General features: G+C 47.0%; 1 protein-coding gene across 2 annotated transcripts in view; it reads right to left on the reverse strand.

Annotated features, from left to right (window-relative positions):
* SCRN1 (secernin 1) overlaps positions 1–18844 on the reverse strand; it is a 63728-nt gene that overhangs the window by 21702 nt on the left and 23182 nt on the right. For both annotated transcript variants that reach the window (XM_023250464.2, XM_019825641.3), the window contains exons 3-4: positions 4664–4845; positions 293–495 (exon numbers count right to left, since the gene is read on the reverse strand). In XM_023250464.2, the coding sequence (XP_023106232.1) occupies positions 293–495; positions 4664–4845 (385 nt within the window). The remainder of the gene's footprint in view (positions 1–292; positions 496–4663; positions 4846–18844) is intronic.

Here is an 18844-nt window from a genome sequence, read left to right on the forward strand (position 1 = left end):
ACCATTCCCTTGGCCAAGTCACAGAGTGACCATTTGGGTCACGAAACGGCCGGTAGCCACAGCCGGGTCCTGCCCAGAAAGCAAGCGGAAAATAAGAAATGTCACGAGCGTGTCTCCCAAGCGTTGACACCTCTGCAGCCCAGGTTCTTTCTAGAAGCAGAGCCCAGAAGTGAGGATACGGCACAGAGGGGGTCTGCCGCACCAGGGTGACTCCTACGCGTCCAGGCAGCATCCGCCTGAGCCTCTCTTGCCCTCGAAGCCCACCCCCCCGCCGCCCGTCCACACCGCTCACCTGTGATCTGCTCAGCAGCCCAGTACTTCCCCACGGTCTCCAGCACCCAGGCTTCCTCGCGATCCACAATCAGATACGCGCTTTGGAAGCTGTGGCAGGCGTGTGCATCTTCGTAATAATTGCCACCCTGTCCGTGTTCCTCCAACAAGGCGACGATGACATCCAAGGCTTCTTTGGCTGTTGTCCCTCTTTCCAAACCAAGCCTGAAGTAAGAAGACCGGAAGTCTCCCTCAGTCCTTTCGTACGCTGTGGTTCTCACCATAGTAACCAAAGCCTGGGGTGCAGCTGAGTTACTAAGCACGCCGTCACGTGTAAATGTATGAAATATGCAGGCCGATACGCAGGTTCACGGCACTTGAGCTCAGAATGCGTCTCTCACGCATTCGGTTCCAAATCGTGGGGGTGTTTTCTGTCTTTGGGCACCCCCCATCCCCCCCCCCCCACACACACACAAACAGAAGACTCAGGAACCCAGTGGCTTCTCCCTCGTGAAAGGCAGCTCAGCCAACGCTTTGTTTCTTTTCTGATTCTGACTCCCATGATGCCGGCCAGCTCAGCTCTAGCCGTGTCAAGACCCCCTTTCTGTGGCTTATTCTCCTTCCTGCCTCCGGGCAAAAGGACACCTGTGCGCAGGGCAGCCTTGATCTCTGTTACTCTACACCAGGCATTTCGGTTGGTAACAAAGGGTTCCATTGCCAGCCCTTGTCCTCGGTACATAGGTGTTACTCCGTCATCTCACAGGGAATGGGTGCCTGGTAGGACGTGATCTATCCTTTTCTGCGTATCTCTCCTCCTACCTGTCAGCCTGCCTCTCCTGGTGTGGCTTAGAGCGTCACTTATCAAAAAGTACCTATTTCTTCTGAAATGAAACAGCAGTCTGCTCCCAGCCCTTCCAAGTAATCGGCCCCCTGCAGAGGGCACAGATACGGCCCTCTGCGTGACCTCGGGCAAGTCCCATAATATGTCTGAACTCCGCGTTATGTCACCTATAAAACAGGTACCTAATCCCTGGGCTCTATGAAGACAGGTGTACGACATACTGACTGTGAAAATACAAACACAACTGCCCAGGACCAAGGGGGTCAGTAGGTCTGAGAGGCAGCACGCTGTGGCCGCAAAACAATGGCTCAGAGATACGGGGACCTGGCTCCCAATTCTATGTGTGCCACCCACTGGCAGTGTGACCTTAAGTAACATAACCTTTCGGGAACGTGATTTTCTCATTTGTAATGTCAAAACGGGACTACGCCCTTCTCAGGCTGATGTGAAAGAGGATGGCACTTGAAATGTACTCAGTAAATGTCCACTGACTCATCTCTTGCTTCCAATCATAATTCTGGCGGCAGGAACACAAGCGCCTCAGAACAGAGACGACGGTGCCCGCTAAGATGGCAGCATAAGCCAGCTCTGGGGGAATTTTCATCATGCGAGCAATCGTCTCTAAAACTCACCCAGCCTGATTCTTGCTGAAGGAACCTCCACTGTCCTGCCAGGGAGAGGAAAAGATAATGCTACAGACTTATTTCTCTCTCTCTCTCTCTTTTTTTTTTTTTTTAAGTTTATGTATTTATTTTGGGAGAGGCAGGGAGAATGCAAACAGGGGAGGGGCAGAGGGAGAGGGAGAATCCAGGCCGTCAGCGCAGAGCCCGACGTGGGGCTTGAACTCAAGAAACCCTGACATCCTGACCTGAGCCAAAATCAAGAGTCGGTCGCTTCACTGACTGAGCCACCCAGGCGCCCCGACAGACTTGCTCTCGCGACAGGCTTATCTTCGTAGTCAGATAATTATATATCCATTTATTGGGCATTTCTCAATTTTAGCTTATTTAGGAAGACTTGGTGAAAAGTCACTGTTTTGCAAAGCTGAACCCTAAGACCTTAGCAGAGTGATACAAAATAAACTTAGGAGACCGTTGGCTTAAGCAGACTTTTCTGTTGGTGGGTGTCATCTTCTCCAAAGAGGACCGACAGAAGCAAGCACTCATCTGCTCTTGAGGATCCAGAGGAAACAAGCATGCTATATGAGCACCTCTCTGATCTGCCCGAGCTGTGCCCTGAGGAGGGCCCCCTTCTTCCTTTCACAGATGCCTAGCAGCCTCTGGTCACATTGCCTCATGCATGCGTTCCAGGCAGAAGCCTTGTCCCGGGGCCTTCACAGGGCTCCAATCTGCCCAGGCAAACACGTGCTAGGAGTGTGGGAATACCTAGCCAGGGGCACACCACCTTTGGACGCCGTGACTTCTCTTTTGCGGCTTCTAGCTCATTCTCCTGCCGTTCTGCCCGCTGCATTCCACACTGAGGCGCCAGTACGCGCACTTGCCCTCCCACAAGCCAAGAACCTTGGCTCCGGGAGGTTCCTTAGTGCCCTCTGCGTATGGCGGCGGCAGCGGGATCTCAGCACTCATCCACAGACACCACTCTGATCAGACCCTCCTACCCTGTGTGCCAGGACCAAGGAAAACGATACACCTGGCCACTCCCACTTAGCCTCTGTGCCATGGGCCAAGGACAGGACAGCCTGCTCCACTGTATCGGGACGCAAACAACAGGAAGACTGAGGGGACAGGTGCACCTGGGCCACAGTAGTCTAGGGCCACAAGTTACCCGATATCAAGAGACCCGTTCCAAAGCCTTTCACAGTGCTCTGGCCCCATAGATGGGGCAAATTCACGCGACTCCAAATGAGAACAGCATCTTTCTGGTCCCATGCCTACTTTCACTTTGGCTGCGTCACCTCACTATGGGCATGACCGGGGCAGGAAAAGGGATGGAATTAGCTGGGCCAAGGTTAGAGTCTCACTCTGACATCTACCTTCAGCACAGTTCAGATCCTTTGAATATATGAGCTCAGTCCATGTTTTTCTGGATCTTGGAGTCAGATGCACCCAAGTTCAAATTCTTGTTTTATGAAAACTACTTGTAAGGATCCCTACTTGCAGTCCATGACTCTCACGCAGGTATGTCAGGCCCAGTGTGCCCATTCCTGGAAGGTCAATAGGCCTATCCATCGGTTGGTGGAAGCTACGGACCACAGAGGTCTCTGTGTAAATGCACACTTTCTCCCTGCAAGTCCTACAAAGCGTCAAAACCGCGATTGCTTGGTATAAGATGTTGGCTCTGGGAGGTTCTTTAGAGGTCATCCGATCTAAGGCCTCCCCTCGAATAAATGCGGAGACTGTGGCCCCGAGGGGTGCTGTAACTTGGGTGAACTCACACAGAAAACCAAGGCCCCTGGCTCCCAGCCCAATATTCTTTCAACGAGGCCATGAGTCTGTTGCATTTCACGATCTCCAAAAAAAAAGAATGCCAGTTCGGAGCGTCGTTTCGGTCCCACCCACCCTCGCCTTTGGTGGTTCACTCCAAACTCGGTCATTGATCAGCCACCGCAGGCCAGGCACACAAGTCCCGGTGCTCACAGCATTGTGGTGACCAAGGAGAGGCCCCCATTCCCCCGAGCCCGCTACGCGCCTGCTGCCTCCTGTTATGTAGTGGCCAGTAGAGAAGGAAAAGGGAAGAGGACAAGTGAGATGAAGAAGGACAGGAGGGGCATATATCTCTTCTTTCTTCCTTGATATGTTATGTATTTTATATGCAGCCTTCCCTCTTTCGTATATTTTAGCTACATTTCAAACCATGAACCACCCGCTTAAAATACACCGTTCAGTGATTTTTAGTACATTCACATATCTGCCACCACAACCTAACTGGGACATTTTCAACACCCCCAAAAGAAGCCCCATATCCATAAGGAATCACTCCCCATTTTCCCACCCCCGCCACAGGCAATCACTAATCTATTTTCTGCTACTATGGATTTGCCTGTTCTGGACATTTCATGTAAATGCAATCATACAACATGTGACCTCGCTGTCTGGCTTTGTTACTTCGCACGATGTTTTCTTTCTTTTTTTTTTTTTTTTAATATTTATTTATTTCTGAGACAGAGAGAGACAGAGCATGAGTGGGGGAGGGGCAGAGAGAGAGGGAGACACAGAATCCGAAGAAGGTTCCAGGCTCTGAGCTGTCAGCACAGAGCCCGACGCGGGGCTCGGACTCACAAACCGTGAGATCATGACCTGAGCCGAAGTCGGTCGCTCCACCGACTGAGCCACCCAGGCGCCCCTAGCACGATGTTTTCAAAACCCACCATGTTGAAGCATGTGTAAGCACTCGGTTATTTTTTATTGCTCAATAATATTCCACTGTAATCCACCTTTTTTGTTTTTTCCTATCACCTCAAACTTATCAAAAGACACAGGTCTCCTTTGGGAGGACCGTGTGACAAAAATATGAGGTTTGGAAGGAAATAAATCCCGTTCCCATTCCCCCACCTGTTCTGAGCGGTTGTTTCAAAGAATGACTGTGTGGTACCTGACCAGATCCATCCCCAATAAGGCTTCGGTCTCAGCTGCTGGTTCTCTGGCATTGATGGCTTCATTGGCTATGCACACTCCATGCTCATTGGCTCCCATTTCTGCCCCCCAAAGCCAGGCAGGTCTGCTTAGCACAATAGCATGGGTCCTGGGAACTTGGTCGATTGAAATGTACGTGCACTAGAAAACAAAGACAGGAAAGAAAGGACCATCACCTGTCAGGAACCACTCAGTTTCCATCTTGGTACTTAAGCGGAACCACTACATCAGTTGCAAACAGAGCCAGAAAATGAAAGGCCTTGGGAACACAAGACTTAAAAGATACCCCAGGTCTCAACGCAAGCTCAGAGGTCTCTAGAGTGAGGTGCAGTTGTGCCAATCAGGTTTCAGTCTCCGGTTCAAGCCCAGTTTATCCACAGTGCTCTCGCATTTATAGCAATCAGCTTCTTTTTTTTTTTTTTTAATTTTTTTTAACGTTTATTTATTTATTTTTTTAACATTTATTTATTTTTGAGACAGAGAGAGACAGAGCATGAATGGGGGAGGGGCAGAGAGAGAAGGAGACACAGAATCGGAAGCAGGCTCCAGGCTCTGAGCCATCAGCCCAGAGCCTGACGCGGGGCTCGAACTCACAGACCGCGAGATCGTGACCTGGCTGAAGTCGGACGCTTAACCGACTGCGCCACCCAGGCGCCCCAAACGTTTATTTATTTTTGAGACAGAGAGAGACAGAGCATGAACAGGGGAGGAGCAGAGAGAGAGGGAGACACAGAATCTGAAACAGGCTCCAGGCTCTGAGCTGTCAGCACAGAGCCCGACGTGGGGCTCGAACTCACAAACCGTGAGATCATGACCTGAGCCGAAGTCGGACGCTTAACTGACCGAGCCACCCAGGCGCCCCAGCAATCAGCTTCTTGAACCAGGTATGCAGCCCATCTGTGCCCTGAATACGCTGTCTGGTCATTTCAGCAGGCACAGATGCTTCAGGGCACAAGCATTTCACACAAACATAACCATTTATTCTCATCTGCAAAATTCCTTCCAGATCAGTGGCTTTCAAACTTCTTTAAAGTTATTGAACCTTACTATAGAAGAAACTTTACTCGGAGGCCTAACATAGAAAGCAGATTAAAGGAAAATGTGTTGCCTGACGAAGATGGGGGTGGGGACGAGGGGGGGTCCCCTATGCTCCTGGCAATGATCCCTAGGGCTCCCTGGAACCTAGTTTCATAACCTTCACGTTTGCTCTCATGGTAGAAAAGGGAACGTGATGATAAAACTTTACATTGAACTAATGCATTAAATGCTCTCTTATACACTGTGCTTCCCTGTCTGTCCCATCTGATTCTCACACTAAGCCTATGCAGTGGACACAGGGGAAGAGAGTCCCAGAAGGGCGTGTTTCTAACTATGATCAGGACAGCAAGAGCCACAGCACGTGGTGTTGTATGTCTTACCTTCTCCAGGCTGCTGTGTCTTTACCTGGAAAATGAGCGAGCTGATCGAGAACAAGCGATTTTGTTTTTCGAAATATTTTTAGCCTTAGAACCCTGCCTTCGCACGAACTCTTACGCAGAAGCATGAAGACAGTAAAAGGGGTCACAGTGCATTGAGGCAAATGGAAGTTGGGTGGTGGGACCAGCTAACTCAAAGCCCGGCCCGCTGGTTCTACCCTTTCCCTCCCCACGATGGGCCCACGGCACAGACAGCTCCCTTGGAGAAATGAGAAAAACGTTAACCTGGGTGGCCCATAAGGGGCCTGCTGACTCTGGCATGGAACCCAGGGCTCTAAGCTGCACAGCGCTATTGGCTCTCAAGGGAGAAATTCGTCACCTGCAGCAACCATTTACATTTTAAGTTGGGCACTGAAAGCATCGGCTCAACTGTGGCCTCGGATCTTTTTCTGACTCGCGACCCAGCTGTATCGACTGAACACAGCCCGGGACGTTATTCTGCATTGATTTTCCATAACGTCTAAGCCTCGGGTAAGAGCTAAAACGCGGGCAGCATGCACACTCATTGGTCAGGTGACATATGTATCTTCATAATCCATGGAAGGTGCTGCTCTGCACTGGGATGATGTTATTTCACTGGATAAATCCTGGTAAGACTGAAAGCTAATTAAATCCAGAGGCTGTCAAGGGGCCCGTGAGTTTTTCACGGCAAATTGATAATGAAATGCACTCTTGAAATGTTTTCCCTAGTTCCTGAACGTTGTTTACTTGGAAAAACGTTTCTTTTACAGCAAAAACCTAGCCAGAGCCATGAACAAGCTACGGTCCTCTGTGCTCCTCTAAATGTGCTAGCAGTTTATATCTTAAAATTGTATTCTTCATGTAAAAAGCAGTTCAGGCATCGACCAACGTTTTCCAAACCCCTCTGTGTACACTGAGTCAGTTCCAGTGATAAATTCTGTCTTGAAAAGAATGAGTAAATATGGAAGGAATTTAAGATTCTTTTAAAAAAAAAAATTTTTTTAACGTTTATTTTTGAGAGACAGAGCACGAGCAGAGGAGGAACAGAGAGAGGAAGATGCAGAATCCGAGGCAGGCTCCAGGCTCCGTGCTGTCAGCACAGAACCCGACGCGGGGCTCGAACCCACGGACCGCGAGATCATGACCTGAGCCGAAGTCAGTTGCTTAACCGACTGAGCCACCCAGGCACCCCAGGAATTTAAGATTCTTAAGCGCAGGTGTATCATAAAGTTATTTTTACAGGCAGGAAGGAAGCAAAAAGAAGAATGGGTTTATTTATCTGTTCTCAAATTCGTTTTTACACATTCGTTTCCATTTCGCCAATTATTTACAGAGCACCAACCACACAGAAGGCATTTTGTGCTAAGCACTGTTTGCAGATAAATCAGGAAGGATGCCTAATCCCTGTTCGTTCAGTTGGGAAACAAGGAGAAAGCACACATGCAAATTACCATGACCACCAGGCCAACCTCAGCAGGTATCACCGAGGCCTGTCAAGTTAATGTGTAATCCATCTTTCCCCCTCCTCAGTCTTGTACATCTGAGCAATCCATTCCTGCTTTTTTCTTCCACATTCCATTCCATTTATCCCCTTGCAAATACCGAATAATTGGCTTATGTACTGCATATACTGTTTATGTACGTTATCTCCCCCAGCCACAAGGTAAGCTCCAGACGGGCAAGGAGATATATTTGTGGTTTAGTTCAGTGATATATCCCAAATCTGGTACACACTAGGCATCAACAGATCTTTTTTCAAGGGAGGGAAGGAAGGAAGGAAGGAAGGAAGGAAGGAAGGAAGGAAGGAAAGAAGGAAAGAAGGAAGGAAGGAATAAGTGAATAACAAAGAACAGAGGGACATAATACAGGTTCAACAGAAAGAGGGAAATTATCTAAGTGGCCAGAGGATTTATCACATGAGTGACATTTGAGTTGATCTTGAAAAAACGGGCCAGACATCGAGGTGCTCCTGACAGAGAGGTAAGAGCCAGGGAAGAGAGAGACAGAGACGGGGCCAGGAACACTCCCCCCTCTGTGCCACTCCCAGAAGCTATTGCGAAGGCACTGAGTAACAGCACTGCAAAAGCTCAGTTAAGTATTGACTGATAAAAATGTTGAAAACTGAATCCAAAAGACCATATGGTCTTCGTGGGAGTTCAAAATATTTGCAGCCAACTTGACACTTTTTAGCCAAACTCGGAAGGAGGAGGAAGAAAAGAGATGCCCGAGTAGCCAGATGGGCCAAATCGGCCCCTCCTAAACACCAGGCGGAAAGCCAATGCACCAGACAGATCCCCCTCATATGCTAGAGAGCAAAGGGGTTATGGAGATGGGGGGGGCGGTGCACCCAAGCCCTTCGGAGCCTGTAACACACACACCCTTAGGGCATCTCTGTCACGGACTGCAGCAGCCTGGGCCTAACAAGGACCCTTCTGTGGCTACAATTCACACACACTCCATTGTGTTTGAAATCTGACGAATCACACCCCGATCAAAGAGGATGGTCATGATTGCTTATCTAAAATCCTTGTCTGGGAGCAAACCTCGTAAATAGGGAACGTTAACACAAGATGTAATTAGCTAAACTGTGTAAAGTCGGCCATCTAGAACATGAACTCTGCAGGCAGTCATTTCTTTTTTATTTTTAAGTTTATTTATTTACTTTGAGAGAGAGAGAGAGAGAGAGAGAGAGCAGGGAGGGGCAGAAAGAGAGGGAGAGAGAGAATTTCAAGCAGGCTCTGCACTGTCAGCACAGAGCCTGACGCAGGGCTTGAACTCACAAACCGCAAGTTCATGGCCTGAGCCAAAACCAAGACTCAGACGCTTAACCGACTGAGTCACCCAGGTGCCCCCGTCACCGTTTTTCTTTTTTTTTAAATAAAATTCACTCATCTTCACAACGGCCACATCACTATTGGGGAGGCAGACGGTAAGTGGGAGTGGGGTCTCAGGCAGCAGGGAAGGTCTCACCAAAAAAAAAAAAAAAAAAAAAAAAATCCTAAATGCACCTGACATGTTCTTTCAGCGTGACAAAAGCAGTTTCGCTCCTCAAGTCAAAATTCCTAGCCAGAATTCCTACCCAAAACAAAAAGGGGAAAGAACACGTTCACCACGCAAAAGCTCAATCTTTACAGGGATGGTTCTGGCCTCAGCTTCGGTGATTAAGCCGCTTAAGAGGTTTGCAGAGAGAGAGAGAGAGAGAGATGAGCAAATTGTCTTGCTGCCCACGGCCACTCCCAACCAGCCTCTCATAAAACAAATCTGTCAGCTGTGTGACTTCTGGGTGCCAAGGCCACATAACAGTATAAGGCTGCCTGGAGCGGGGAGCACGGGGAGGCAGGCTTGTAAATGTCGGCACTGTCTGCTGCTGATCACTGAGGTTTTAAAGGTACTGCCTGCACTGAGCCTGTCACCCTCTCAGGTGGCTCCAGGGGACACGTGCCAGGTTGGAGGATAGAAAAGATGAGCCTTGCCTGACAAAGCCCTGGGGACGGCGACAAAAGACAATTCCCCTGCAGGGCAAGCCCTTTATTATTTTCTGTGATGGGGTCAAAAACGAAAAAGCAAAATCAGCTTCACGCTGGTGCCGACCCCTTGCACATTCCGGTGCACACCCTTCCTGGATATCACCCAGTGAAAGGGGAACAGAGACACTCACACAATAGACGTTTCAATTAATGAAATGCCACCATTGTGCTTTCCTACTGTACTCAGATGGTGAACACAGCCCTGGCACCACCAGTGAAAAAGCACTCTGAAATGAGCTGATGACTCAGCCAGACTTCCCAGGGTGGAGGGTGGGGGGGAAAGCAGGGAAAATGGGACGCTCCGGAGGAATATTTTTAGGTTTAGAAAATTTGCAACTCTAAAGCAGCACTGCTCATGATCACTGAGGTTCTTGGGGTTTGTTTTTATCTTCTTTAGCCCAGTGTCTTGCCGGCTACTTGGCCGGTTTTTGAAAACGTGCCCTTAAGGTTCATATGACTCTAAATAATGACCAAAACAAAGAGTGTCAGCCACATTTTAGAAGCAGGGCCTTATACTCCCTTGAGGACGTAAGATCTTTGAGAATGGGCAAATGCAAAGGCCTGGGGTCGGAAACAGGCTTGGGACAGGGGACTGGTGGAAGGAAGTTCCCTGCTAAGCCACACTCCCCTGAGGTGAGGGGGGACGCGCCTGCTCTACACAAGGCTGGAGGCTCCTGCTCTGGGGACAAAGAGCAGATAGGAAGACCGGCACCCAGTCCCCCCGGTGGCCACATGGAGCTTTGTTCAGCTCTCTTTGATTCCAGAATAACTCGTGCTTTCCCACCGTAAGAGGGAATCTTCGGAAATGAAATTCAGACACTCTCCCCCGCAAAACACACACACATCCCACGAACCACAAATATAGCTGCCATCTGGACAATGTTACTAACAATGTTACCAGCTATCATTAATGGGTAATTTTCTATTCTTCTTGAAAGTATTTTCATTGGGCAAGAAAAAAAGGAAGTGATCTACCAAAAGCCTGCCCCAAACTGTGGAAGTTGTATAATCTCACTGGGGGACCTGAACCCAAACAGAACTTTATATAGAGGAAAATATAAATAAATTAAACCTAACTTTAAAAAAAGAGAGAAAGAAACAATGAAGACTTTAAACTTTAAAGGAAGGGGGAAAATGGAGAAGAGGGTTATTATATTATAATAATAATAATAAGAGACTCTTTTAAAAAGCATGATGTGTCAAATCTGACTTGGCTATCAAGAATTCTGTCTCCACAAATGGTGACATAATTATTCTCTGGGCACCAAATATAAATCAGGTCAACTTTAATTGAAATTCACTGGTTTTGGTATGGGGCACCTAGGTGGCTCAGTCACTTAAGCGTCCAACTTAGGCTCAGGTCGTGATCCTGCGGTTCGCGAACTGGAGTCCTGCATCAGGCTCTCTGCTGTCAGCACAGAGACTGCTTCAGAGCCTCTGTCCACATCTCGCTCTGCCCCTCCCCCACTTACGCTGGCACTCTCTCTCTCTCTCTCTCTGAAAAATAAAATAAACATTTTTTTAAACAAAGAAATGCATTGGTTTTTGGAGCAGTATTCTAATGTTGGATCCATTTTTTCCTAAATAGAAAATCCAACCATATGAAAATAGGCATACATACCCACCTACAGGCACGCACGGGCACACACACACACACACACACACACACATCCCATACACACAGAGAACATCATGATCCAGGAAATTACTCATCTGCTTCCTCAACACTCCTATCTACGGAAAGGAGCAGGGCTTGAGGAAAAGTCGAGATGTGCTCTGTGATGCGTAGTGGTATAGCATCCTCAGAGAGCACAAATGGATGTACATGGATCCATGCTACTCTGCATACAAAGTGAAATTGTTAAAAAAGAGAGAGAGAGAGAGAGAGAGAGAGAGAAAGAGAGAGAGAGAGAAACTAAAGAACATTTAAAAAATGCTCCAATCTTTCAACTGTGGAGCTAAACAAAAACATGCAGGGTAATTTTAGAAATGGAGGAACTCTGTTAAAGGATCCTATTCTTTATTCATTTATCCTTTGTCTCAAGCAAAGAGAATGTGACGGAGAGTAGATGGTGGCTGAGTAGACTGATGGACAGACAGAAGGAAGGAGGACGGGTGCGTGAGTGGACAACTTGGACGGGAGGACCGCCTGGAAGGACGGGCCAGCTGGAAGGGTAGGCGGGTCAGTGGATGAGTAATCAGGATGACTTTTAGTGCACAGTTATTCTCAGAAAATGAATTCCTGGAACCTGAAAACTCAAGTATGAGGTTTCTAGGGAAACTGCAGAATATATACGTTTAAAATGTCGTGAAATGGCTAAGAAATAGATGGGAGTTTATAGGAAGTTCTCACTCTTCACAGTTTAGAAAAATAATTTCTGTATGCCAATGAGAGCTTTTATGAAAGTTACATGATAGTTGTTGGGCTCATAACCCCACCTATGGAAAAGAGCCCACCATTCTGTACTTGGGAAAGTAACAGAAGGAATTAAAGGGGTAAGAGTAGAGGCACCTCGGTGGCTCAGTTGGTTAGGCGATTGACTCTTGATCTCAGCTTAGGTCTCGATCTCAGGGTCTTGAGTTCAAGCCCCATGTTGGGCTCCATGTTGGGCGTAGAGTTTACTTTAAAAAGGGGGCGGAGAGAAGGCAAGAGTAAAATTGAAAAGCAGATTCAGAACCAAATGCTAAAGATAGTCTGGGAACTGAGACCTGGAGTCACAGAAGCTCTCAGCACTAGTCAATTCTTTAAAAAAAAAAAAAAAAAAATCTCTTTTTACAATGTTCTCCTTAGAGTTTATAAAGTACTTCCAAATATCAGCTCCCATGTGTTTCACCAAAAAATCTGTAAGGCAGACACAGTGGGTGTTATGACCTCCATCTGGCAAATGAGTAAACTGAGTCTCAAAGAGACTCAAAGACCCAAGATGCAGGAAATGGGGAAGACAAGACTGGAAGCCAAGACCCTTGTATCTGAGGCCAGACTCATCCCACGGGTTTCAGGCAATTGTAAATTTCCATTGATTTATAATGGCAGAACAGGCACAAAGTACATGTTCACAGAAGGAGGGCAGGCCAGAGGGAGGTGAGGATATTGGTATGTGGGCCCTGAAGGATGCATCTACCAAGGAGAGGAGAGGACAGGAAGGGCATTCTTAACAAAAGCACAAAGAAATGCAAATGTGTTACTTGTTCCAGAAATGACTGAGCAGCTCAATGTAGCTGGAGCCTATGGTGCAAGCTGGGAGAGGAAGACTAAGAAGGAGGGCAGAAAAGCAAGCAGGAAATTGTACAACCCTTCTGGAGGGCAATTAGTACAAAAACTTGGCCCCACGACCCAGCGATCCTACATCTGCCAGGTGTATCTACAGACTATACCCGCACATGTACAGAATGACTTACATACAAGGTTCTTCATGACTGACTTCTGGACTAGAAAACAGGCCCAGTGTCCACCAATAGAGGACTGATTGAAAAATTACGGAATATCTCCACAATGGACACTATGCATCCTTAACAAATAATAATAAGATGATCTCTGTGTACAAATGTAGAAGAATCTTTAGAAAAGATTTACTAAATTTAAAAAATGTAGACCTTTTTTGTGCATTTGAAATTTTATATTTAAAAATCAAGTTTCAGGGGCGCCTGGGTGGCTCAGTGGGTTAAGCATCCGACTTCGGCTCAGGCCACGATCTCACAGTTTGTGAGTTCAAGCCCCGCGTCGGGCTCTATGCCGACAGCTCGGAGCCCGGAGCCTGCTTCGGATTCTGTGTCTGCCTCTCTCTCTGCTCTGCTCCCACTCACACTCTCTCTCTCTCTCAAAAATAAATAAACATTAAAAAAAATTGTTTTAAATCAAGTTTCAGAATAGTATATATAATGTGCTACTTTTGTGGCAAAAAGTAAGAAAATAAGGCTAAGTATTCACACTTGTTTGCATTTGCATGAAACAGTGGAAGGATGTGCAAGTAATTACTAAAAAGGGTGATGCAGGATGGGAATCAGACTGAGTAGCAATACGGGAGAGTAAACCTTTTTTAAATTTTTTTTATTTTTTTAATCTTTTTTTTATTATTTATTTTTGAGAGAGAGAGAGAGAGAGAGAGAGAGAGGGAATGAGCAGGGGAGGGGTCAGACAGAGAGGGAGACATAGAATCCGAAGCAGGCTCCAGGCTCTGAGCTGGTAGCACAGAGCCCCATGCGGGGCTCGAACCCACAAACTATGAGATCATGACCTGAGCCGAAGTCGGACACTTAACCGACTGAGCCACCCAGGTGCCCGAGAGTAAACCTTTTTAATACCACACGGATACATTACCTATTCAAAATGTAAAATTACATTAAAAAGCATCTTTACTTGTTAAAAGTATCCCAAAGGAGTTAAAAGCCTTATGTCCGTATAAAAACCCGCACATAGGAGGGGAGCAGGGCTAAAAGGCAAAACAAAGCACAACGTGCACATAAATGTTTATAGCACCTTTGTTCATACTTGCCCAGTCTTGGAAGCAGCCAAAATGTCCTTCACCAGATGAGCGGAAGGCTAAGCTGTTGTGCATCCAGACAGGGGGATACTTTTCAGAACTAAACTTGCACTATCAAGCCTGGAAACGGTATGGATGAACCTTCAATGCGTACGACTAAGCGAAAGAATCTGCAAGGCTACAGACTGTAGGATTCCAAATATATGACATTCCAGGAAGGGCAAAGACTGTGGAGACAGTGAATACATCAGTGGTTGCCAGGGGTCAGGAAGAGAGGAATGAATCGGGGGAGCGCAGAGGATGTTTGGGGCTGAGAAAGTATTCTGTAGACAATATTTTCTATACCTTATGCCGGCTATAATGGTGGATACACGTCATTGTCTACATCTGTCGAAACCCATGGAAATACACAACACGAAAAGCCAACCATAAGGCAAATGATAGACGTTGGTCAGTAATAATGTATCAGTCTTGGCTCATGGATTATAACACTGGACCACACGGATGCAACATGTTAATAATAAGGAAAACTGGGAGGTGAAAGGGTGAAGGGTTATATGGGAACTCTCTGTCCTTCCTGTTCATTTTTCTGCGAACTGCAGTAAAAAAAAAAAAAAAAAATTAAGTCTACCAATTTAAAAGAAAAGAACACAAAGGGAAAGTGAGCCGGGTGCCAGTCAGGGAGAGTTCTGAAATGCATACAAATCAGCCTGGACTCTCATCCTGTAAACACAACCGTTTTTGAAACAAGGCAGGGACAGAGTTTTGCTCTGAAAAGAAAATTCTGGTGACCCTGCAGGCTGAAGAATCTAGGAAAAAGAGAGCCAGGGATGAAGAAGCAGATTATAGCAGCAGGGAGCTGGGGGTGGGTCCGAATGAGCTAGGGGCCGTGGGGAGGGGATGGGGACACAGCAGAGGAAGCCACAGGACTTGGCGACAGCCGTCCCCATGCATCCAGAGGTGTGTGGGAAAATGAGGGTCAACGTTTCCCTCTGGTTTCTACATTAAACTATGGGGCAGACAATGGTGGTGCTGACAGAGGAAGAAGAACAGAGGAGATGGGGAAGATGAGCTTGGTTTTTGACCGTGACGTTATTTTATTACTCGCAGGATACGGATGTGGAAACGCACAGAGGCAGCTCCAGACACAGGTGGGCAGCACAGAAAAGAGGTCAGGCTGCCTTCGAAACTGACTCTGATGTGTGTCGAACCACATCACGTAACCTCCAGCACATGGGAGTGACAATATACTCTGAGTCAACAAGGGAAAGAAATCTAGCCTATTTTCTAAACTTGACGGTGCCCGTGAAAGGAAAATATTGCGTTATTTAGCCTATCCCTCCCAAAAGAAAACAAATTTTTCTAAAACCTCTATTTCAGACATATTTATAAGTGGCTTTTGTGTGATGCTGTGGTTACTATGGCTACTGACAAGTGACCCCCAAATGCAGTGGTGTAAAACAAGCATTTATTATGCTCACGAACTCGATGGGTCAGGAGATCGGACAGGGCACGACAGAGACGACACTCTCCACTCCACACTGTCTGAGGCTGGACCCGTCTGAAGGGCCATTCACTCACACATCTGGCAGCTGACGCTGGTCGCTGGCTGAAGGACTCCGGTTCCTCTCCATGTGGGCCCCTCCCTGTGCTCTCTGTATGTGGGCTGGTTTTGGGTTCCTTCCAGTCTGGTGCCTGGATTCTCAGGGCCAGATCCCAAGAGACAGAGACACGTGTAGGCGCCAAATCCTTTCGTGACCCAGCCCTGGAGGTCACAAAGACTCACTTCCAGCATGCCACGCGGGTCAGAGCAAACGCAAGCCCTCACCCAGACTCATGGCAGGGGAGGGGGGCATCAGCCTCACCTCTCCACGGAGGAGTGTTCATGACACCGTAAGAAGTGCACGTAGGATGGGATTTGGTGCAGCTATCTCTGGGAAATTAAGTCTGCCCACGTGAAAAATCCAAGTATTGTTTCAGTCTGTATGACTCTTCGGAAAAAAAGAAACATTTAGGGAAGACAGGCAGGGAAGGTCACTAATAAGTCAAACCTGTCACAACTCAAACGTGCAAACTTCATCCACGCAGAGTCCACTCTGTTCCAGGAAGAGAGAAACATTCAAATCCAAACGACACGGACAGTCAAACATTCAGGAATCGAAAAACCTAGCATGGTCGCCAGAGAACCCAGTGTTTTTCTCCGCCTATATAAAAGAAATGTCCTACTGAAGCTTAGATGCTTGGACCCAGTTAGTGGCACGAGAGGAGAGGCGAGTGGTTCTGGTGAATGTCCTGGGGACACGGTCTGCACCTCCCCCACGGCACACAACCCATGCCAAGTCATGCCCCATGCTGCCTGGCCGCTTCCTCGCCCCTCTTCCATTCACCCAACATAAGCAGCTCCTTGTAAAGTTCTGTTGCTCTCCGGTGCTGCTTAGCTGTTTTTAAAGGACTGAAACAGACAAAGATTCAGGTAAGAAAATAAAATACGCCTTGATGGATGCCCATTTAAAACCCAGCACAGTTAGCAGAAAAATCAGTTTATTTTCCAAGACCCAGAACACCAAAGAGCAGAAGTTGTGTCAGTGGAAACAGCTTATTAATTTACTCGCCCAGAGTTTTTTCTCTAAATTCTTCACCCTTGGGGGACCTGGGTGGCTCAGTCGGTTAAGCCTCTGACTCGTGATTTCGGCTCAAGTCATGATCTCTCAAGTTGTGAGATACAGCCCTGCATTGGGCTCCATGCTGAGCATGGATTCTCTCTCTCTCTCTCTCTCTCTTCTCTCTCTCTCTCTCTCTCCCTCTCCCTCTCTCCCCCTCTCTCTCAAAAAAAAAATTAAAAAAAAAAAACCTACCATTAAAACACACACACACACGCAAATAAACATACCATAACCAAGAAGTTTACTCCGTGAACACAAGATGGTTCCATTTGTCATATAAGTTGAAAGAAAAAAATCCATGTTACTGGAAAAAAAACAAAAAACCTTTACCAAAATTCACCACCGGCTCCTGAGGGGTTCTTTTTAACCACTAAAAACAGAAACTGATGGGGGCGCCTGGGTGGCGCAGTGGGTTAAGCATCCGACTTCAGCCAGGTCACGATCTCGCGGTCTGTGAGTTCGAGCCCCGCGTCGGGCTCTGGGCTGATGGCTCGGAGCCTGGAACCTGTTTCCAATTCTGTGTCTCCCTCTCTCTCTGCCCCTCGCCCGTTCATGCTCTGTCTCTCTCTGTCCCAAAAACAAATAAACGTTGAAAAAAAAATTTAAAAAAAAACAAAAAACAGAAACTGATGTATACTTTCTAAAATACTTAAAATAAAACTGTGTAAATCTCTGTCCTAAAGCCAGCCCCTTAGTGACTGGAGAGACGCTGAAGGCTGCCTCACTCAGGTCACGACCAAAGACAAAGATACCCACTATCTCCACTAAATATTAACGTCGGATCCAAGCTCAGCCAATCCATCAGACAAGAAAGCAGAGATGTAAGAACACTCAGAGTCTATTCGCAGGTGCTGATAACAATCAACCTGGAACACCCAAGAGAATGCACGATAAAAGCTGAGACAACCAGTGAAAGAAAGTAGTGAAACAGCAGACTAAAATAGCCATCACGAAAGCTTGACGATGCACTCTGAGCATATGGAGAAGTGCACTGTCACCCTCCTCGTAGGAATGCAAGTACTCCACCTAAGGAAGGCAATGTGATAATAACCAAACAATTACAGACTTATCTACTATGTGATCCAACAGTCCCATTTCTAGGCACATATCCCAAAGAAGGACTGACAAAAACTGATTTTTCAGCACTCAAGGCAGGAATGGACAACGATACACATACACAAACCAAGACCAGATACTGTGACAGATACACCGGGCTATTATTCACTTCAAAATACAAGAAAATATTTGCAATAACAAAAGGCTGGAAAGCAACCCAAGTGTCCAGCAACATGGGACTGATTAAACTAGGATACATCCATAGACTCCAACACTCCACAGCTCTAAATGAGTAATGAATACTACCCCTAGTTACCACATGGAGTGATCTCCAAGATATGATTTAAGTTAAAAAAAAGCAAAGTGGGGAAAAGTGTACAGGGCATGCTACCCATTCAAGAAAGGAGAGGAACTGGGATAATTGTGTGTGTGTGTGTGTGTGTGTGTGCGTGTGCGTGCACGCACGCGTGCACAATTGTGTACACAATTTCTTTTAAATTTTTAAAAATTTATTTACTTATTTCAAGAGAGAGAGCATGCACAAGTGAGGGAGGGGGAGAGAGGAAGGAGAGGGAGAGAATCCCAAGCAGGTTCCGTGCAGTCAACGCAGAGCTCGACATGGGGCTCCACCCCACAAACCACGAGATCGTGACCTGAGCAGAAATCAAAGAGTGGGACTTGACTGAGCCACCAAGGTGCCCCCATATGTAGTTTTTTAGATGCGCAAACGAAAATATTTTTCAAAACGTGGAACATCTATAGGAGAAAAAGGGAGTAGAGTAAATGAGACAAAGATAGATACTAGACCTCTACGAATATACCTTATTTTGTACATTCGACTTGGGAGCCATGTAAATATTTTACTTAACAAGGGTCACAGCAATGAACGTGGTATTCTCCACGCGATCCGGTTTCTAAGGCTATGAACAAAGCCACGTGGGAACAGGAATCAACAGAACTAACAGGACAGTCCTGAC

Source organism: Felis catus, chromosome A2 (genome assembly GCF_018350175.1).
Source record: "Felis catus isolate Fca126 chromosome A2, F.catus_Fca126_mat1.0, whole genome shotgun sequence".
Lineage (NCBI taxonomy): Eukaryota > Metazoa > Chordata > Mammalia > Carnivora > Felidae > Felis > Felis catus.